The sequence below is a fragment of the Grammomys surdaster genome, unplaced genomic scaffold (genome assembly GCF_004785775.1).
Source record: "Grammomys surdaster isolate TR1022 unplaced genomic scaffold, NIH_TR_1.0 125612, whole genome shotgun sequence".
Lineage (NCBI taxonomy): Eukaryota > Metazoa > Chordata > Mammalia > Rodentia > Muridae > Grammomys > Grammomys surdaster.
The window spans coordinates 1,362,537-1,384,846 of NW_021620455.1; the positions used below are offsets into that span (position 1 = coordinate 1,362,537).

The 22,310-nt window shown below is 47.3% G+C and overlaps 1 protein-coding gene across 1 annotated transcript in view; it reads left to right on the forward strand.

Moving 5' to 3' along the window:
* Inpp5a (inositol polyphosphate-5-phosphatase A) overlaps window positions 1–22,310 on the forward strand; it is a 182,249-nt gene that overhangs the window by 155,732 nt on the left and 4,207 nt on the right. The window contains exons 10-13 of the mRNA XM_028787155.1: window positions 4,677–4,772; window positions 4,873–4,947; window positions 12,529–12,602; window positions 21,726–21,837. Coding sequence (XP_028642988.1) covers window positions 4,677–4,772; window positions 4,873–4,947; window positions 12,529–12,602; window positions 21,726–21,837 — 357 coding nt within the window. The remainder of the gene's footprint in view (window positions 1–4,676; window positions 4,773–4,872; window positions 4,948–12,528; window positions 12,603–21,725; window positions 21,838–22,310) is intronic.

The window sequence follows — 22,310 nt, forward strand, 5'->3', positions numbered from 1 at the left end:
AGCAGGATCTAACAAAATATAATATTAACTATTCCTGCCTTGGAGGTATACCCTCAGGCCAGAAACCCAAGTTATCCCTGGACCTACACATCCTGCAACCCCAGCTGAGCACTCACAGAGTGGGGCGTGGTCTCAGCTGTAGATGGAGGTTGAGGCTGGGTGTTTCAGGCCTTAGGGATGGGTCAGTGACAAAAGCCATGCTGCCCATGCTCCATGAAGAGTGGCTTTAACATAAATGCACTTACTGTGTACCTCCTTGGTGAACAAAATAGGCAAGTTGGAGGTACCTTTGAATTTTCTCTGCCTCTGAGGAGTGAGCCCCTGGGTCTCAGCTGCCGTGTATGCCCCTGTTTCTGTTCTGGCCTCTCATGAGTCATGAGGGGTAGGCCCCACATCCGTGCTCCATCCCATGATTCTACCCATCACCTCTCAGTTCAGTCCTGGTGCAGCCGCTTTCCATGCTAGCTCTCTGCCATCGCCATCACCCTTCCCACATCACTGTTCCCTTACCTCAGTCCCACTGTCTCAGTCTATAGACTGGGCTCCTTATGACTCTCCCTGATTCCCAAAGGCTCCATCTTTGCACTCAGACTCCTGCAGAGCCCCAGCCTACCTTTTTTCAGGCTGGGGTCTTCCCCCAGTCCCTCATCTGCTTTTCTCTAACTGGCTCTTAATTCTCCAAGAAGTTCATTAGTTACCTGCCTGATACTCAGTCAGTTTTAAGGTGCTGGGACCACCTGGCTTCCTGAAAAACCCCACAGTGTAGCAAGGAGGCTTATGCAGCATGTCCAGGTGACTGATGGGCACAGGGCAGCAGTGCCCACTCCAGCCCTAGTACCAGAGACCAATAGAGAATGGTGCTGAAACTTGACCCAGGAGTCCCTGCCTGCCTAGCCCAGGGCTATATGAGCCTTTTGAAACCCAGCCTGGGGAGCTCACCATTTGCCATGGCAAGATACAGAGAGGAACCTGTCCAGTGAAGGCAGTTCCAGATGGATGCTGGACTCTTAGCTGCTGACAGTGTGCACCAATATGCTTTTTAAAGAATTCTGTTGGTTTTGGAGAAAGCTGTGTTGGATACTGCAGAGAAGCTGCAATGGTCCTGATTTGTGTTCTGCAGCTTAGCAGCTAGGGGACATCCCAGTAGGATGCACTCACACTGAGCTTACACCTGCCTTGCTTGGCTTCCATTGCTAATAGAAAGTTTAAAAAAATCTCTTTATGTGTTTTCACAATGTGTCTCAACCACCATTATCCAGATTATCTACCAAAATTACAAGCATTTGTAAAACCTCCCCAGGTCACAAAAGCAGATTCTAAAGTGTCTAGAGGACATAGGAAGGTTGTCCTGGGGCCTGAGAAGTCACCTCCTTGTGAGATAGCTGTACCCTCCCCTGCCCTATAAAGAAAAAGTACAAGAAGGGCCTTGTTTGGGCTGGAATCTGATTATTCTGAGGTTGGAGGCCAGCTGAGGTTGGCTGTCACTGTCTAGCCCCAGGTATACGTGTGTGTCAAAAAGCACAGGTAAGGAGCAGTGAAGTGGCTCAGTGGGAAAGGGTGCTTGGCCAGCCACTGTGGCTGATGACCTGAGTTTCATCTCAGGGACACAAATGGTAGAAGAGGGACACTGATTCCCAAAAGCTGTTTTTTTGGTCTCCACATGCATGCAGTCACACACACATACCTACTCACATGTGCACACACGCAAGTTGATAAATGTCATTTTTAAAAGGGTTTTGTTGTTTGTCTGTTTGTTTGTTTGTTTTTGCAGAGGGAGGCAGAGACAGGCAGTTCTCTGAGTTTAAGGCCAGGCCTGGTCTATAGATGAATATCCAGGACAGCTAGAGAGCTGTGTAATAGAGAGGCCCCATCTCACTAGATAGATAGATAGATAGATAGATAGATAGATAGATAGATAGATAGATAGATAGATAATGTCAGAGGTTTTTTGTTTTTTTTTTATTTTTTTAAGAAATCATGGGTAATTTTTGCTTTTTCTAAACAGACTAACATTACATCTGAAAGTCTTGGTCTGCTGTTAAGACCGACAGGCTATTTGCCCTTAATAGAGTTTTGATCTCTGTGAGGAATGTTGGTGACAGCTAAGTGGAGGAAAATTAACAGATTTAGTCCCTGGGATGGTTGACCAATGCATGCACATGAGGGTGTCTGATTACTGGGTAGCTTTGTGCAAATCTAATGAGCTGTAAAAATCGTGCGGTTTGATAGTGCAAAAAACAGCTGTCTGCCACTGTCATCAGTATCCTGTGCTTGGGGACGCCAGACTAGGCATCATGATTTGATACCTGTCTAAGCAAGAGGAAACCAGAAATGGCAGGTTAGCATCCTTGGCACATGGGTGATTCTAGCGTATTCTAGGAGACAAAACAATCCTTTGAGAGCTAAGCCACCTCTTCTATTGCTATGTGATGCAACCATTGGTGATAAAAATAGATCTTAGATGGCTTTTTAAAAATAGCATTTGAGGTATTTCTTCTCCTTTCAAAAGAGTAAAATCCCTTCCTTAGGTTGAGCCGGAAAGGCTGGGCCTGGCAGCTTTCTGCATGAATGGTCATGACTTCCCCAGCTTGAAAGGCCAAGAGAAGGCCGATTTGCCTGCTCATTCCTGATGGAGCCTTTACAACCTGTGAATGGGGAGGTTCCATGGGAAGGGGTGTGGGAGAAAGGGGCGGGGTGGCTGGCCCTCGCACAGCTCTGGGGACCTTCAGATGTTGATCCTTTGGGAGCTGCCAGCTTGGTGAGATAAAGCAGGGTTTTTAACAGTTGAGGGCAGATGCCTTCAAGGGGACACAACTATGAATTTCCTGAACCGTCCTGCAGTGGCCACAATGGCCCTCTGCCTGCCCCCACCCAGAGCCTTCCTCCATTCATAGAAAGCAGCTTAAGCCACTTAAGCGCATTAGCATCAGGATGGGCCAGGACCTCCATGGGATGCAGGGGGCTGGGTGGCCTTGATGCCCCTGGTTGTTTGGGTACTTGTCCTAATCCTCCACAATTGCAAGGCAGCCAGACTGATTTGTGACACAGAGTCCAAAAGCCACTTTGGGGCTTGGCTAGGTTGGCTGATCTGTGCCCTGAATGTCAATGGCTTAGCATGGAGTGTGTTTTGGGAGTGTCAGGTTTGGGCTGAGTTTTGCCACACATAGGACTGGCTCTATTCACCCCTTATCCTCATCTACCTGTAGGATGGGTGTTATGTTGGCACAGCTGCCTGGGAGCACCTAGGGGTTTGTGCCCAATGGTGTCTGATACCTCAGTGGGCCCCAGGCAGGAATGAGGCCGCAGAGCCCTGAGCTTAAGCAGTTCTCCAGGATACTTTCAGTATAGACCCCAAGGGATCCACCATACAGAGACCTTAACATGGCAAAGACTTCCAGCAAGCTGTCTCCTTTTAACTAAAACTCACTGTCTCTCTCTCTTTTTTTAAATATATATATATATATAGATAGATAGATAGATAGATAGATATAGATATAGATATAGATATAGATAGATATATAGATATATAGATATATAGATATATAGATATATATATGGCTCAGTTGTAGACTGTCAGTAGCCCCAATTAGCTCTTCCTATTAATCCCAGCCCAGGTGACAAAGTTCTTGTTTCCTGTTTGACTTGGTTGTTTGAACATATTTTGTGTAATTGACCTGTTGGCAGGGAAAGTAGCCATTCCCTTCCTCTTTGCCATCAAGGCAGGAAGCAGTTTCGAACTTTCATTCATCCAGTGGGTGCTTTGCCATTGTCTCTAGGAGTCTTGTGCTGCCTTGTCATCTGTTTAAGTGTCTTGTTTTCATCGTCCTTCTTAGCTCCAGGCCCTGCAGTGTGTGTTTTGGAGTGGGGTGTATGTGTGTGTGTGTGTGTGTGTGAGTGTGTGTGTGAGAGAGAGAGAGAGAGAGAGAGAGTGAGGTTGTGGCTCCTGTGCCTGGTGGGGTGGAGGGGCAGTCCCAAACTTTGTCTTGCTTTTGGGGAATGATCTTATTGACCCCTTCCTGCATGTATTTAGATTAATTCAAACAGACAGGAACTTAATTATCAAGCAACGCTCTGGCTGGTTGCTTTTGGTCCAGGACCATCAAAGACCGCACAGCCAAGCATGCAACAAAGTTGGTGGTCGCTCCATAACCACCCTTCCTTTGGTGGAACAGGCTGGCTGAGCATCTGCAGACTCCATGTCTTGTCCTGTCCAGAGCCCAGGACTTATTATCAGAGTCTCCTGAGATTTCGCCTTTAGACCATCCACCCCTGGACCTATATAAGCTTAGTGCCCCGTGCCATGACTCATACTACAACTTGATAGCCTTAACCTGCCCCACAAGGCATGAGAAAGCTCAGGGCAGCCCTGACTTCGTGGGCACTGCTAACCAAGCCTGGCTTTTTTGTGGAAGCATGGGCACACTCCATCTGTGTTGTACCATCAGCTACGCTCAGTCAGGACCTTGTACAGTCTGGTGGAGGCCTCCTGAGGAAGAGCTCACAAGGACTGTCAAGCTAGATTCCTGGAATGGATGTGAAACCTCTGTGTCCATCAACACTGATCCCCTTCCCATTCCATTGGTGACACTGGGAAACTACTGATTATGGGCCCTGGGAGGTGCCATCTAGGGAATGAGTGGAAAGACTGGGACTAAGCATCCTTGTCTTTTTTGCAGACACTCTGTACAAAGGCCACAATGCAGACAGTCCGAGCTGCTGATACCAATGAAGTTGTAAAGTTGATATTTCGGGAGTCAGACAATGACCGGAAGGTAAGTAAGTGGCTCATTGCTAAAGGCAGCCAGCCACCCACCACACATGGCCTGCAGAGTGGGGCTTGTGCAGGGCACTGAGACATCTCTGGCCCCACAGGTCGTGCTCCAGTTGGAAAAGAAGCTCTTTGACTACTTCAACCAGGATGTCTTCCGGGACAACAATGGCACTGCGGTAAGTTTTGTTTTAAGACATATATGTGGTCACCCTGGTTCAACCCCTTGAGACAGTCCTGGCCCTGGAGTATCAGCAGCACCTCTACACATGTTCAGGCCACCTAGAGTTCAGCTTCTAAGCCCAGGCTCCAGGGTGACTTAGTGGGAGTGACTTGTAGGGCTGGGGCTGGGTCAGGCTAAGCTAGGCTGCCAGAATTATCAGGGTCAACGGACAGCATAGAGCTCCTGTGACCCGTGAGCACTGCAATCTTCCGAGTGAGAGAGGTGGTGTCCTGCCTGCTACTGTGTAAACTGGGGAGTCCCTGGCCTCAGGTATGCAGCAGGGGCTTGGAACTCCATTTTAAATAGAGAGAATTTTGTCTTATTTACTGGATACCTGCTATGGCCTCCACTGGGGGAAGCAGGTAGGAGATGAGCCACCTTGTCCTGAGCCAATGGTGGTCCAAGAGTGTGAGCCTGTGCAGATGCTGGGTACAGATCCAGCCACTTCAAATCAGGTACTATTGCATGTGTGTACATATTTGCTATCTCTGACTTTCCTTTAACTAGTGGATGCTTGTTTCCCTTCATAAGGTATGAGGGATAGATGCACAATACTCAGAATAGGGCAGAGCACATCAAATGCAGATGAAGGGATGCTGGCCACCTGCATCCCTCAGACACTTCAATACTATCTTATGGTATGTCTGCCTCCTAGGTCTGGCAGACACAGATAACAAGAACTTTAGGAATATTGGGAGCTTGCTATTATACAGTGGTCCCAGTGTAATTTAGGATTGTTCACAAAGGTGGAGTGTATACCACAAAGGTTATCATGGCACAAGTTAAGCTCCCATCCACGGCATAGTGACTGTCATATCTAGCCCTCCGTGCTGTTACCTCTCTTAAGAAGTTGCAATTGCTTCTTGCTACCCATCCAGCTCAGGATTCAGCAACTTCTGTGAACCTGATTCCATCCTCACTGCTGTGGCAGGCCTGACCCACCTGCATTGGGACTGATTATTCACCTCATCCCTGCAGCATGCCTGGTTAACCTTGCTTGTATCCCTGGTTCTACTGCTGCTTGTCCAGAGGAGGCCTTCATACCATTTCTCCCTACTGTGCCCTGCTGCTGCCTTTGATGAATTCCTCCCCTTGCCCCTGTCTGCTTCAGTGCCCTCTGGTCCCTTTCTGCATGCTCAGTCACTCAAAGACTATGACTACTGGTAGTTTCTTCTACCAGTAGTAGAAAGGCTTTCCTAGGGCAATGGTTGTGTTATTCTGCCAGACATCTGTAGGAACAGGCTACTTTCCAGCTCACTACAAAATAGTAGAGCAACTTGGATGTAGTAGCACAGACCTTTAATCCTTGCACTTAGGAGGCAGAGTAGAACTTGATGAGTTCAAGGCCAAACTACGCAGTGATGTCTCAGGAAAGAAAAGAGTAGAGCAAGAACCTATATAAGCCTGGGCACCTAGGAGATGTACACTGGCCCCTGCTGCATGGAGTCCAAACTTAGAGAAGGCTAGGGAAGGGTGCCTTGGGATCTCCATTAGAGCTAGCTCTTTAGAGCCAGAGGAGTAAGGTCACTTGGGTCTTTGTGCAAGGGAAAAAGCAAGTGGGGTCCCCTTAAGCGAAGGATGCAAGAGCCAACAAGGAGACTGAAGATTTTAGAAGAAACAGAGAGACAGACAAGGGGACTCCAGCATTTAAGGAGAAGACATGGGCAGCACTGAGAGGGGGAATGGGAAAATGTGTTCTAGAAACATCCAGGGGTATGGCTGTCTTAGCATCCAGACAGAGAATGTGCTGTGCCATTGGAATGACCAGCCTTGTTCTCTGAAAGATAATCTGCATTCAGCGCATATCCATTCTGGCCTTTCTTTAAGGTGAAATTTAAGTGGTTATTCCTGTAATTCCGTTACTGCAGAGCTGTAGGCAAGAGAGGAGGGAATTCAAGGTCATAGCTGCATAGACTTTGAAGCCTGCCTGGGTTACCTGAGATTGTACGGTAAAGAAACAAACAAAAAGGGGTGGGGTTGAGGAAATGGGGGGTGGAGAAGTTTTTCAGTGGGTAAAGTACTTACCATGCAAACAAGGAACTGAGTTAAGATCCCCAGTGTCCTTGGTTTGTTTGTTTGTTTTTTAAGGCCAGGTATGGCAGTGTGAATCTGTTATCTCAGCATTGAGAAGGTAGAAAGGGGAGGGTCTTCGAGACTTGCTTAGCTGAATCAGTGAACTTTAGATTCAGTGACAAATCCTGACTCAAAATAAGATAAAGAAGACACTTCATATTGAGCTATGGCCTCCATGTACATGCACACAGATACATCCAAGCACCCCACATACACATACCTGAACATGCACACACAAAAATATTTTTTAAAGAAGAGGAACAGAATAAGGATGAGGAGGAATTGTTCTAGGCATGTACAGCTGTACAGGCACTGTACAAGTCTCTAATCATAGACTTGGGAAGCTGGGGCAGGAAGATGGCAAGTTTGAGGAAACTGGGGGATGCATAGTAAGAAAGGACCTATTAAAAAAAATTTGAACATCCAGGAAACATTTTGAATTTGACGCTAATATAAAAGAATGCAGCTTTGAAGTAGGAAACAATTCCACATGATGATTTCTTGGGACTCATGCCCGTCTGCCATGTCCAGAATCTTATCCAGGAAGTCAACAGGTTTGTCAGGTGTCTGGAGCTCCAATGACCCATGCTTCCACAAACTGCCACTTAGAACCTGAGACATATTTTCAGAAATGTCCTGGTCATGCTGCTTATGCCTGGCCTCTGCCCAGGTCACACATATTCAAAGGAATCAGCCTCCATCACTCAAGCCAGAATCTAGGCATTGAGTCCCCTCAGCCTAAATGAGCATTGGAGATAATCTCCTCCTCGTGGTCTGGTTGAACACGCTGTGCCACAAGCACTACAAACAAACTACCGTCCACAGGATGGATGTGCCCGCCTGTGCTGGACTCGGCCCCCAAAATCCATCGCATCCTTCATCAGCCACCGGTCTTGTACTTGTCTGACAGAAATTTAATTCAAGCTGGCTCCTGAAAATAATTATTGTATTTTAAGAGTAGTAATCATTGGCCGGGACATGATTGAATGTGTCCATGCGTATTGACTTTTTCTATGATTTATAGCTTTGTTTAGTCGATATTCCCATCGAAATTGTATAATTAATTATAAGTGTGGCTGTCAGGGCTGCAGGATGGAGTGCCCTGGTGAGGATTTGGAGAGATTAAATTTTCCTTGGCTGTCCCAGGGCAGGGCTTGGGAATTTTCTAGGTGCTTGGCCTGTTGGATAGAGATGTTTTCTGTGTGTTTAGCAACCGCCCGGGCTCCGGGTGCATTGATTTTCCAAGCCCTTTTTTCTTTATCAGCTCGGTGTCCACGCAGCAACAGTGGAATTTGTGCAGCTGGGACAGCTCCTGACAGATGCATGAGGCTAGAGCTGCTTTATCATTGTCCACACACATCGCTGCTGCTTTTCACTTTGTAATCAAGAAGAACGTTTAAGATACATGTGAAATTGGTTATCATGTTTGTGAAAAATCTCAAAGAGATACAAATTATCAATTCACCAGCAGTGTGGTGCAATTTCCAATCAGAAACCCCTCACATTTGATGGTCTGTGTGGGTGGTGGCAGCAGCTTTAATCCCCATCATCCTGTTGATGTGGTAGGCCTGGAGCAGCAGGCATTCCACAAGCCAGTCACACAGGATCAGGGATGGGCCTGTCAGAGCCAGCTGGTTGAACAGGGAGCCAGTGGGTCCCGTGCATACCCACCCACAGCATAACAGAAATACAGTGAATATATGATCAGAGAGCATACACATCTGAGTTCTAGAACATGTCTGTTGATAGGCAGCACCAGCTAGCAGGCAAATAGAGAGCAGACTCCGAGTGAGACATGGGTTAGGTGTATGGAAGTAATGGGTGACATATGGACTAGGGCCCTGAATAATGACCAAAGGACTTGGGAGTTCTTGGACCTGTCATTCCTGAGCTCCCTTACCAGCTAAGCAGTTTAAAAATTGAAATGAATTCCAAATTCATTATTTTTTAAACATTACAAAATTGGGGAAGGGTACTTTTAAAATAGAGGGCATGGTGTGCGATAGTGCCCTCAGTACATTGGTGGTCTAATACCCCAAATGGGAGAGATGTAATAGACCCTGTGTGACCATGATTAGAGAGAGACCAAATCTCTATCAGCTGCTGACACCTCCAATACACACACACACACACACCTCCAGCCCAGACATCCTTCACACAGGTCTTCTCACAAACTTGTATATGGTTATGTTTACTGGAGCATGTGCCTGTGTGTGCAATGGGTTAATGCTTAGATCTGTCATTATTAGCTTGACCATTTCTGTCAAGTCCTTGCAGTAGCAGCATTCCCCTACATGGAAGGTGATACATGATACTCACAGTGGGTGACTTCAGGTCCTGGCCATCCAGAAATAGGTGCTGACCCTGACGAGGCCCCTAAGGAATCCTGGCACTGCTTGGCAGTGTCTTGAGAGAGTTTAAAACTGGAGAATGAATGAGTACCACCTACTCATGTGCCCACACATGTGCAGGTCAGAGACTCAGCATCCTCATGCACACATGGACATACATGTGAATGGCAAGCATCACATTTCTTCACACTTTGGGGAGTGTCCAGAACTAGTCTTGACCAGTGACCAGGTCAGCATTTAGTGGTTTGACGCAAAGGCAGAAGCTTTTGCATAAAAGAAGAACATATACAAGTAGTGTTCCATGTACGCCCTCAGCCCAGCCCACAGCTTTGAAGCAAAGCATATGTGTGTGTGTGTATATGCTTCTGTATATATGCATGAATATATGTATTTGTGTACACATATATATAAAGTGTTATGTATGTACATATGTACAATCACACATATTGTGTGTGTGTGCACACGAACACACACAAACACACACACACACACACACACACACACACACACACACACACACACGCATACACATGCGCACAGAAAAAAGCTTTAGTGTTGATAGCATGGCTTGGATACCAAAGCCATGGCCGAGCTGAAGAACTGGAAAGCTGGAGTGTATGACTAGTGGGTGGGCATGGACCTTGGCTAGGCCTGTTCATCTAGCCTCCTCACGCACAGGGAGCTTCTTGCCTGCAGAGAATGAGTCTACAAGACAGAGAAAGGTGTGGCCTAAAGATCCAAATGCTTCAGCTGCCCCTTCTGTGCCTACAAACTCCTGTGGACCTTAGCAGCCAAAGGTAGTGGCTACCTACATCTGAGCAACACGTAACCTGGCACAAAACCAGCACGTTATTCTCCAAGGCTAAGTAAATCATGTTTGGCCCAAATTCTATCTCTGCAGGGTCACTGTCTATATGTGTTCCTAGAATTTGTACCCCTGCTGCTTCTAGAAGTCTGACCAGAGCCAGGGTAGAAGGCATAGCAGGCCTTGAACCCATACAGGCAAGAAGACTCTACTCTGATAGCTTCTGTAGCCCAGGCAGGTGTCATGCTAGGACTGTGGGCCTCAAGACACCAGATAGCCACAGGGCTATGGACCCCAGCTTCCTTGTGAGGACTTGAGAATTTGTCTGCTATTTTATGTGACTGGGTTAGAATATCCTAGAAGGTTAGACCACATTCATTTTCTCAAGCATTGAACCATCAAAGATAAGCTTACAACCCCAATCTGCAGAGTATAGGAGGGGGGTACTCTACTTTTGATCAAGAGTCTGAAAATAATAGCCAGAGGCACAGAAGGCCCATGAAAATGTCAGACAGTTGAGGACATATAGAACCTCTAAAGTCATAGTTGCTGAAATTAGTGTTTGTACACCAAGGCTGAGTAGATATAGGTGAAGAAGAGATTTGTGAACTGCGGAATAGGAGGAGGAGTGGCCCAGAAGCAGCACCAAAACTCAGAGGATGTGGCAGACGTTAAGGGGCAGGGTGGGTGGACAGAGGCCACGTCCAGCAGGACATCACCTGTCTGTATTTACACCTGTCTACATCACAAATCCTCAGGGAGCAGTGAATCCTGAGCTGGAAGAATTGAAAATACAGACACCAAATAAAACAGCATTGCTTCAAGTAGGAAGAGGAAATCTAAACTAACCTGAAAAAGGTGGTATATACCTCCTGGAAAGGCAGTAGACAGTCCAGAATCACAGCAATCAGAAGCAATTGGTCATTCTTGAAAAGTAGAGATGTAGTTACCTCTCAGGAGGCCATTCAGAAGACCCCATGAGGTTGCATGTCCTCCTTAAAAGTCCACAGTAAACATGGAAAAGAAAAGATATTTAGATGGATGAGATGCTATGCTCCACCCACACTTTCCTAAAAGTGCTGTTAGCAGTTGCCTCTGGGCTTTGGTCCAGTGCACCTGATTCTTGTGGTACTTTTTAACTTTGAGCTGCCTTAGGCTTCCACCTAGACCTTTAGGGGACGCTGGCTCCTGACTCACACAGGCAACAGCTCTATTCAAACATGTGTCTTCCCCTTTTGTTCATTTAGTCAAGACCAAAGTAGTGCCAGATAGAAGGCAGTGTTGGAGCCTTTCCAGACAGGGTCTAAGGACCTCTAGCTTGAGTCTGTGAATATCCAGTATGCCACCACATGGCTCTGAGGTTATGACATTAAATAAGGAGACTGTCTGGAGTGATGGCTTACCCTTTTCTCCTCTCCCATAAACAATATCATTTCAGAGGGGGATTTCAGCTACCCTTGATTTGACCCTTAACCAGTTCAAAGTCACTCTGGCCAGCCTGGTGCTGATCTGATGAAGGCAACTCTGAGAGGGGCACACAGGCAGGAGACCCACACCAGTGGGCAAGTAGCAGGCTGGCACACAAGTAATTACAGTGTACACATGCTGGTAATTGCACATTCAAGAATGATGGATGAGGAGGAAGGAAGAAATGAAGACACGGTGTGGTTTTGAGGGGAGCCCCAGTGCGATGCCATAGCTACACACAGCTGTGGGGTAGGATATGATTAATGGATAGTATCCCACAGGGTGTTCATGGTGACTGGACAGAGTCATGGCTGCTGAGACCTCTCCTTCCAGCAGGCACAGTACTCTGATGGAAGCCTCCTGAGGGAGCCAGGCTATCTGCCATCTCCTGTGTATGAGGAAGTGAATGTTTCTCTCAGCAGTGTTCAGACTCGGCTGCAGTTTGTGGTGCACTGAGTTGATCTTGCTCACTCTGAGGATCACTTTCAGCACTGGACTTTTTCCCTCTCTCTGGAAGGGACTTCTGGGCCCCCATTCAGGCGATGCGTGCTTCTCGGGGAATCTTTCCTTGTCTCACATGACAAGGCCAGGCAGCCTAAGCTCCACTCTTGCACTTCTTACAACAGAGGCAGCTGGGTGGTAGAGCCAGGCTTGTCCCCTCAGTCTTGGTGGCGATGGATCTTGGTCTCTGAGTAGGGTAAGGTCACACTGAATGGTTGTCATTCTGTTGTTGTTGTTTTTTTTTTTTTTTTAGGAATTTATGCACAGTCCAGGTAGACACAGACCCCATCTTCTAGTGAGGAAAACAAGTGATTCTGTTCTCTTCTTTCTTTTTCTTTAGCTCTTGGAATTTGACAAGGAGTTGTCTGTCTTTAAGGACAGACTGTATGAACTGGACATCTCATTCCCCCCCAGGTAAGGGACCCTGCACCTGCCAAAGCAGGCAGCCTTCCCAGCGACCCCCTCAGATGTGCCTGTGTGTCAGTGCTGGTGTGTGCATCCATGTGCATGTGTGTATATGTCTGTCAAAGAACATGAGTATGTACATACATGTCTGCATGCACATGTCCTGTGTACATAAGCACCTGTGGTATGTCACCGTGGCATCTTTGCATGTCTGTCTGCATGTGTGCATTTGTGTTCTGTGCATCTATCTGCATGTGTACACCCATGTGTATGAATTATTCCTCCCCGTGTCATTTCCATGACCTGAAGAAAAGAATTAACTGTGAGTAATAAATGATTCTATCTTTTAAAGACCCCTTTCCAATGTGAAAAAAAGCAAAGTCATAGCTTTGCAGGTGTTGGTTTTGTGGGGATGCTGAGGATCTCTGAAAGTCATGAGGCTCACTGTCGTGTGGCTTCCCCAGGGGAGTTTTGAAGTGTTTCACTCTGGAGCTCCTGGAATCTTGATATCTGCAACAATAGCACAGTTCCCCTTCAGGCATCCAGGGCCTCAGAGTGCTGTGGTGTAAAGGAAGGGCAAAGGCCTAACAGAAAGCAGTGCATGATATGTGGTGGACCAAAACTGCAGGTTTATCCACCATCCTCTGCAGCTGTGCTTTGCCTCTTGGCCTTTGCATCTTCCTCATAGGGCAGTGTACAGAAGGTGGCTCCTGAGAATAAGGGATTGTTGCAGGCATAAGCTTTTAGTAGCTATGGGTGTTCCTCCTTCCAAGTCTTGTGACCTAAAGTGGTGAGAGGACCTTCCAACAAATTGATCTATTCTGTCAACTTAGTCATGCTGCCGGTGCCTGTTTCACACCTGTCTGGTGGGAAATACCAGGGATCTTTTCCTCAGAATGAGAGTCTACGTCCAATGTGTCTGACAGTCGACCAGCTTTTATCCTCTCTGCTAATGCCACCCCATCTCTGTGCCACCTGTATATGATCAAACATGGCAGTGGGGACACACACTCCTGCACAGACCTAGACTCCTATGGTTCTTTTCTTTTCAGCTGCCAACCCATAACCCCCAGCCTAGGAGACTATGGTGAGGGAACTGGATAGAGTTTTAAGGATGGAGAAACAGGAGCCACAGGACCTAATAACTCCCAGACATCTGATTAGTGCTCAGGCCAAGGTACTGGATACTTGCATACTGGCTCCAAGCAGCAGGGCTCAAGGAGGTTACCTCATGAGCCTCTTGACCAGGGTACCTGGGCCTGCAGCGTAGCCCAGCGCTAACCAGTGGAACCCTACACCACCGTCATGAGCAACAAAGTGACTTTCTAAGTACATCCTGTCAAACATTGAGGGACCTATTCTAACCCTCATGTGTCTCTTAAACACTCTGAATATTCCCAGTGAGTTATGGGTATTGGTGGAAATGGGACCTGTATGAACTAGAGCTAGGAGGCCCAGGGTCTACAGTGGGATGAGGACATACCTGTCCCCTCAAGACTTGTGGACTGAAGTTAACGTTTGTCTGGAGATTTTTCTCTCAGTGTTACAGTCTTGAAAGTCACCTGCACACCAGAGGTACAGAGCAGGACCCAACTAGGCTGAAAATCCAGAGTAGTCTCAACCTGAGCAACTAAAAGAGAGCCCCTGACCCACATGGCAGCCAAGGGACCTGCTTCCCCACCTGACAGGAACAGGTTTCATTTCTTACAGATTTGAAGCCATCTTTACACACCGGCATGTTTTCATCAGTTGAACATTGTGTTAGCAAGAAGAGGCCCTGCATGATGAGCTCAGCATCTGAGGCCCATTCTAAGCCTTCCAGGAAGGTGACTTCGAAGGCCTCTGACGGTCCATTCCCTCCAGCCTGCTTGTCAGGATAAGTTTCCCCGAGTAGGGAGCAGAAGCAGCGTGGATTTTCAAGGCAGAATCTTTTGCACAAACATGAAAGAATGTTAGAACCATCCATGCATTCAGAGATGTCTAAGGAGGGGTGTGTGCAGCCCAGTGCCCAGGAGTAGCCCCCAGGGGACATTAGTTAGTGTAGCAAAGAGTACCAGAGTACACCTGAGGTGACCATATTCTTCTTACTTCAGAACTGAGTTTGTTATGTGACTCACCATAGAAGGATGCTCTGAGGCAACTGAGGAAAGTGTCCTTTAAAGAAGGTAGCATCCTGGATGTCAGGGCAGAGCCAGCAAGTAATATGAGCTCTCAAAAGCAGAGCTTCTATGATGAGAGAGTCACACTCAAAGCTGAGAAGAAAGTTCACATGTCATTCTGGCCAAGAAGGTGACAATAGCCTCAATCTAATGGCCATCCAATGGAAGGCAAATGATGAAGTGAGAGCCGTCTGCCATCATCCTAGTGTGCACACTGATCACATGGGAGGCCTCACCAGGCTTGTCTCATCTTACAGATATTCCCCTTTGTATAGAAACAGCATTCGAGTTTTCAAGATGGGTGGCGGAGAGAGGAAATGGTCCAAACTGAACTGCTACATCCAATGTATTGTCAAGTCCACTTTCTGAGATGTCTTTGGCATCTTCTCCAGTTACAGCATGCATCTTTGTCATGGGCTTCAACAAAAGGCTCCTGAGGCTTGCCCTCACAACTCAGGATGCACACAATGTCCTCCACTACCACCTCCCAGGACACTGGTGATATCCCTCACTGCCCAGGAAGCACTGATGTTCCTTCTCCATTTGGCTTTACTGTGTTTTCAAACTGTGGCAAGCTGAGAGTGGTGGCACATGACTGTAATCTCAGCTACTTGGGGAGATCAGGAGGTGGAGGCCATCCTGGACCATACATGGACACCATGTCTCAGAGCACTAAAAGCACCAAACAATTCATAGTCCCTGTTGTGTTGTCATGTGTGGGTTGGAGAGCCATTCCAGTGGAGAAGGAATAAGCAAGGGTGTAAGCTGGAAGGAGCTGGGGGTTGAAATGGTGGTGTGTGACCTGGTAAGTACTGGATACGCTCTTAGGCTATAATAAGTAGATAGTCTTGGGCTGGTATGATAATACACACCATTAATCCCAGTGGTCAAGAACAGAGGAAGTCTAATCTCTGAGTTTGTGACCAGCTAGGTGTATACAAGGAGCTCCAGACAGCCAGGGCTACACAGTGACATAGTGAGACCCTGTCTCAGGTTAGCCTTAGGCATACTGCATGCACAAAAATAGGTGTGTGTGTGTGTGTGTGTGTGTGTGTGTGTGCGTGTGCGTGTGTGTGTGTAGGTAGGTGTGTGTATATATATGTGTGTGTGTATGTGTGTAGGTAGGTGTGTGTGTTTATAGGTATGTGCAGGTATGTATGGTGGTGATGTGTGCAGAGAAATCACTAGTGTTCATATTTGCCCATATATGTATATATGCACATACTATGTGGGTTTGAATATGAGGTGTGCAGGATGTATGTATGATGAGCTATTTGTATACGTGTGTAGTATTATGTATCCATATACAGGCTGTTCACATGTGCATGGACATATACCTTTGTGTTGGAACATGAGAATTTACATTTGTGCATCCCTGTGTGTATATGTACACATCTATCAGGACATCTGTATACTTTCAGGGCCTGTGTATAGGTGTGTAAATATGTGAATTAGTGTGTAAATTGTAGATGTGTACATATAGGTGCATGTTCAGGGTTTAGGTATAAGTGGGGTGAACTCATGAATGTACGTGATGTGAATAGGCACATGGATATGTGACTAAGGTTGTGCGTGTGCACAGCCTCTAATAAAGCAGTCTCTCATTGACGGACACACTTGGGACTTCAACCTGTACATCCAGAACTCACTACACTTGGAGCAGGAAGTAGACCACAAAGACTGTCTAAGGAACATGAGAACATGCGCTCTCCTGTAGCTCTGTTCCATATACAGGAGGCTGCACCATAGCCTAAGCACTGTGGTATCTGGAGAAGCTTTCATATGAGCTGGGAGAAGCCTTCCTGGGAGACAGCAGTGGCTGAAGCATCTATTCTCCCTATGAGCTCTTTCTTATCCTGAGCTTCTGCCTGCATCGAATCACCAGGTATGACAGGCAGCCATACAGGAAGGCCATGATAATTCCACCACCATACACTTTGGACTCTTGAAGAAAGTTCTGGAACCTCCTCATAACTGTAGCCATTTGTTGAAGGACTAGTGCCACATCTTGGGCCTAAGGTCTGACTGCTGAACATACAACTACCCTGGGTCCCTGCTTTCCTATTATCAAGATGCCTAGAGGGTAGAGTGAATCTAAAATAGCTATGTTGGCACTACTGACTCCAGAGCCACTATGAGTGACTGGCTCTGCTCACCTCTGAAAGCAGCTCCGGAGGTCCAGAGCTCATACTTCAGCCCTGCTCTCCTTTGACTAGATGGTCAGGAACCTGTGTGAGGCTCACTGACCATTTGAGGTGTGACTACCCTCATGCAGAACAAGATGTTCCTGAGCACCCAGATTGCATGTGTCAGAAACCAGCAGCTTCTGTGCATCCTTGAGGGCACAGGCCACACTGGGTAGGCAGGAAGCCTCTACATAACATGAAGCCCCACCCACCATCCAAGGCTCTGCCTTACCCTGGAGCATTCGTTCACCTCCACTTCCTAAGCTCTTTCTGTATCTTGAGAAACCTAACCTCTACCATGTGGGTTCTGGGTTCTACCAATTTTGGTGGCAAGTGCATTTACATGATGATTTCCCTGGTCCCTATTACTTTGTTTTAAAATAATAATAATAATAATAATAATAATAATAGTAATAATAATAATAGTAATAATAATAGAGAACTCATTACATGTTAACTAAGTAGCATTGTAATGAAAAACTTATTTTCTAAACAAAAATAATGTAAAAAAAGAACAACAACCTCCCACATTTAAAATTTTACTTAGACATTTGACTAGACAAGTGACAGGTGCATAGGAAGAAGCCCCTCCCCTGGCTATGGGTACTGCTGACTTGTAGAAGAGGCAGTTGCCTAGCCCCTCACCACAGTGCTGTATTGAAAACATGCTCTGGGCTCTGCGTGGACCTGGCCCACAGTGTTCGGTGGCAGCCTGTTTTGGATGCTGCTGTTAGACATCACTCCAGAGCACGTGGTACTTGCATCAGAACACATTGACCTCAGCAGCCATGTCCTTGTAGTTAAGAGCTGTCCAGCCCATTGGCATGTGAATGCTGTGGTCGGCCACAAACAACGTCATATCCAATCCCAGAAAGATACCTCTTTTTGAGAAGACTCTGTCAGCCTACCTCAGGAGTGGCATTGCTCAAACCCAGGCAGCTGCACGGCAGAACAGCTATACAGCAGTGGCCTGAGATGCCCCCTGCCTAGCCTGGGGCACAAAGTGCCTAGATGCTCATATCTCACACCTTTAATTCCCAGGAACCAAGTTTCCAAGGACTGAGATTTGGGAGGGTAAGTATTTACTGAGCACAGGTGTCTGTCCTGCTGTGAATGTGCCACCGAGGGTGATGGCACAGAGCAGTGGCTGGTTCTTCCCCAAGCACCTCTGCTTTTCCCATAGTTATCTTTGCTTCATCAGTGCATAATCAGCACCATGGAAACCATTGTCATCTTGATGCCATTGTGAGTGGTTTTACCTCCTGGATCTTGGAAGGACTGAAGATTCCCCTCCAGGAAGTAGCCCCAAAGCAGCAGTAACCAAAATGCCATAAGTTGTGGAACAGACCTTTGGAGTACAAAAACACAAATACCTCCAGGCCCGGAGAACATGTCCACAATCAAAGTTTGTATAAGCCAGCCAACAGAAAGTGGACTCTTGGAGGAGAGCCTGTGTGCACTTCACCACCAGCCAGACCTACTGACATGCCAGATTGGCATTTTCCACCTTTGGTGGGACCTTCTGATGGATTTCTGTCCTGTGTACATTTTTCCCAATACAAAACTTATAAAGGGAAGTTCTGGTGCTATACAGATTAGAAGATTTGCCATTTACTCAGAGGATATTGGATGGGAAGAGCTCCATTCTCAGTGAACAGATGGCATAAGATCAATGTTTTTAAAGAGCATGTATGTTTATAACATGGATGCTTCACCTCCAGGAAGTTTAGCATTGGTAGTAGCCTTGGTCACATTTGCCAAAAATCCAGACAACAGGACTTATATTTATGGCTTGGAATGCAGTCAGGGAGCAAGGAAACCGTGGGACTGGTCTATCACTCTGGTTGCACCGAGTCCACGCATCGTGGGGACAGTCAGTGTACCAGTGGACAGAGAATCCATGCCTGCAAGCTGTGGTCCCCTACAACCATCATGAGCAAGCTGTCCCTAACGCCATAGCAAAGGGATCTGGGGCAGTCTCCAGCCTCAGACCTCCAGCCACCAGGACATTCCTGGGTACCTCAGCTACCAGGGTCTTGTACTTAAGCATTTCAGAATTGCCACGATGCTGACGGCCCATTCATTGTCTTTGGCTGTGGTATCACTTACCACTCCCTTTTCAGACATTAAATAGCAGCTGGTATCTTTGAAACCTGGTATCTGTTCACTGTGTCTCCAGACCTCTCTGCATGTAGATGTGTCCTCAGTGAGACTCCTTCTGTGATACATACGCACCAGGAATAAGCTGCCCTCGATGCTAATGCCTTTGCTGTGCTGTGTGTCCAATATTAAAAGCAGTACAGGGACTGAGAACAGGTGACCTTCTGCTAGGTGGAAGCAGAAAAGCCCCCTCCCTGGCATAGTGGGGTTCAGCTCTTCTACTCTCCCTACTCTGAGGACTGCCTCAGTGCTACCTAAAGACATTCTTTAGCTTGTTTTCCTGTGGTCCAAGAAGAGCCAAGAACTGAAGCAAAGGCATGAATCACAGTGGCTTCCTCTCCCTACCACCCTAGGCCTGCACCCTAGGACTCAAACACAACAGGCTTTGTGCTTCCCACAGTGTGGTCATGGGGGCCATGGCAACACTATCCAAGCTTGGCCTGCCTAGATCTTGAGCCTAGCCTTGTCACATGAGCCAAGCTGCAAGCAAACAGCCAGCAAAGGGCCGCTGCCCACATCCTGACAGAGTTCGAAGAGCGAATAGGAAGGGAGGCAGCGTGGAGGCAGCACAGGTGGGCAATTGTTAATTTTATCAGCACAGCAATTAATTATGACGAATATTCCGGGAGCTGTAGAGAGCTGAGATAGGGCTGGTTTGCCCTGCCTCCCACCCTTTTGGGTTTACTTCCAGATAAGTCTTCATGCACAGTCCTGCCAGCATCAGTCAGCCACATGCAGCCACATAACAGGCCTTCCATTCAGCTGAGAAGCCCCTGAGAAGGTGGAATGGCTATATACCACATGTTGGCCTCCCCAGGCCTACCTGGATCAGAACTTTCTTCTTTTGTGTTTTGAGTATTGGAGAGTACCTCAGGCTATGGAGCTGAAGCAGAGCCCTTATAGCAGTTTGCCTTGAGACCCATAGGATCCAAGGGAACATGCAATCCCAGAACTTGTTAAGGGTAGGCAGTATTCGGTGATGCATAATCCCTGTCTCTCCAGCTGTTCTCTTCTGTAACTCGTAGAGGAGCCTAGTCTAATCCGGGACTTCAGGTCCCACCCCTGCTGACAGAGGGCTCTTCTTGCCTCTTACCAGGCCTGGCTTTATAGGTCTACATAAGCTCTCCTGGGAGAGCTACAGCTTCACTGTGCCTGGGAGACAGAACTCCCACATCTACAGACTCACTGGGATGTCACCTATAATCCCCAGACTCAGAGCTCAGTATTTCCACTAGACTCTGCCTGGGCTAATGGTAAAGCATCCAAGGTTTCCAGGACATCAGGGTGTCCAGGGACAGTGACCTGTGGTTGGGAACCATGTCAGAGCTGTTGTCAGACATGAGATGGTGACTTGTAAGAGAACAAGGCATGGTGATGCACACTTGCAGTACCAACAATTGGGAAGTAGAGGCAGGAGGATCAGGAGTTCAAAGTCATCCTTGATGTGCCCTCAGTGAGACTGCTTCTGTGATACACATGTTCCTGGGCTAAGTTGTCTTTGATACTGATGCCTTTGCTATGCTATGTATCTAATGTTAAAAGCAGTTCAGGGACTGAGAACCGGTGACCTTCTGCCAGGAAGACCATGTGGTCTCATCTTGCAGTTCACAACCCTGCTCAGAGTGGGCGTGCTGACATGTGTGTTCAGTGAGATGCTCCCTCTGACTCACAACCCATTGGGTAGACTGAGGAGCGCTTGAACAAGGTCATTGCCGCTGTGGTGTACAGAAGTGGGATTGGCCATTGGATGTTTGCTTTCTCTGAAAAAGAAAGCGTGGGAGATTTTTCATTCTTTAAAGTAATGCTGCTTCATGAATGAATTACACAGACTGCTTTTTAGCCTAATTTGAGGTAAATTTAATCAAGTAAAGTGATAATCCTACAAGAAACATGGGTCACAAGTCATGGTCTCTGTGAAGGATACACGCATCACATGGCATCTGGCAGCTTTAGATGGCTGACATCTGGAGAGGTACTAGCGCCTCAGCTCTCTGAGGGCAGTGAGAGCGGGGCCAGGGCTGTTGGGAGCATGAGCCTCTTCCCACAGTTACCCGCTGGTAGGTGACCTGACAGCCACAGGTTGGAATGGAAGTCACACTGTCTTCTCAGCTGAAGTCAGCAGAAGCACATGAGCATAAGCATGGTGCTCTAGAACTGACCTGAGAAAGTACAGTGCACTTTGAAACAGAATCCTCACGGTCCGAAAACCATGTAGAGTGTGCTTATGCTGGGAAAGGCTCTCCCCAAGCCAGGTCTACATGGAATTCATTCTGCAGCACAGTCCAGCAAGTGTGTCCTGTAGAGTGAGGTTTTATAGGGATGGCGAGTTGATAGGTCTCCTGGAGGCAGGCGGCCTTTCCACAAGTTCAGGCCTTGAACACAGAGGCCTCTGTGTGAGTAAGGAGTATATAGGAACCCATGCAATATATAGGTACATGCAGGGAGAACTAATTTTGATGGGGACGCTTAGGTTTCAGGTTTGGCTTTATAGTCTAGAAACCTTTCTTTGCATTCTTCCCTGGATAGCAGTACACTCTTCCCTGGATAGCAGTACACCCTTCCCTTCAGAGCTTGGAGGATTGCTGGAACCAAAGTGTAGTTAATGCTTTGTTCCGGTGTCTCCATAGCTACCCGTACAGTGAGGACTCCAGCCAGGGAGAACAGTACATGAACACAAGATGCCCTGCTTGGTGTGATCGCATCCTCATGTCCCTATCTGCCAAGGAGCTGGTTCTTAAGGTAAGAGGGAACCCTGGGCTAGTCAGGGACAGGGACCACCCAGTCTGGGGATATTTACATAGAGCACTCGGATGGTTGTAAATGAGTGGAAGAGAAGTGCTTAGTCACCTCTCAGCTAGTGCTTAGGTACAGGCAGGTGCCACTGTCATCTTTCAGAAGCACAAAGACCATGGTCACGGCAAGGTCTAATAGTAATTTATTGTGTGGTGTTTTGTGGAACTCTTGTGGGGGTTCATGGGAGCACCTACAGGTTATACAAAGCAAGAACACTTTACAACTGCTCAGCAGGGTCAGGGTGAAGGGAGGGTTTTCAGAGTTCCTATTATTTTCAGTTCCCACATTTTACATGTAAATCGCATGTTTTGAAGAGTGTCCTCGTCTGAATTATCTCCCAGCCCCGTCCATGCAGACCCAACCGTGACAAGGGCAGACTCATGCAGGAGCAGCGGTTGGAACAGTGTATGTAGAGTCAC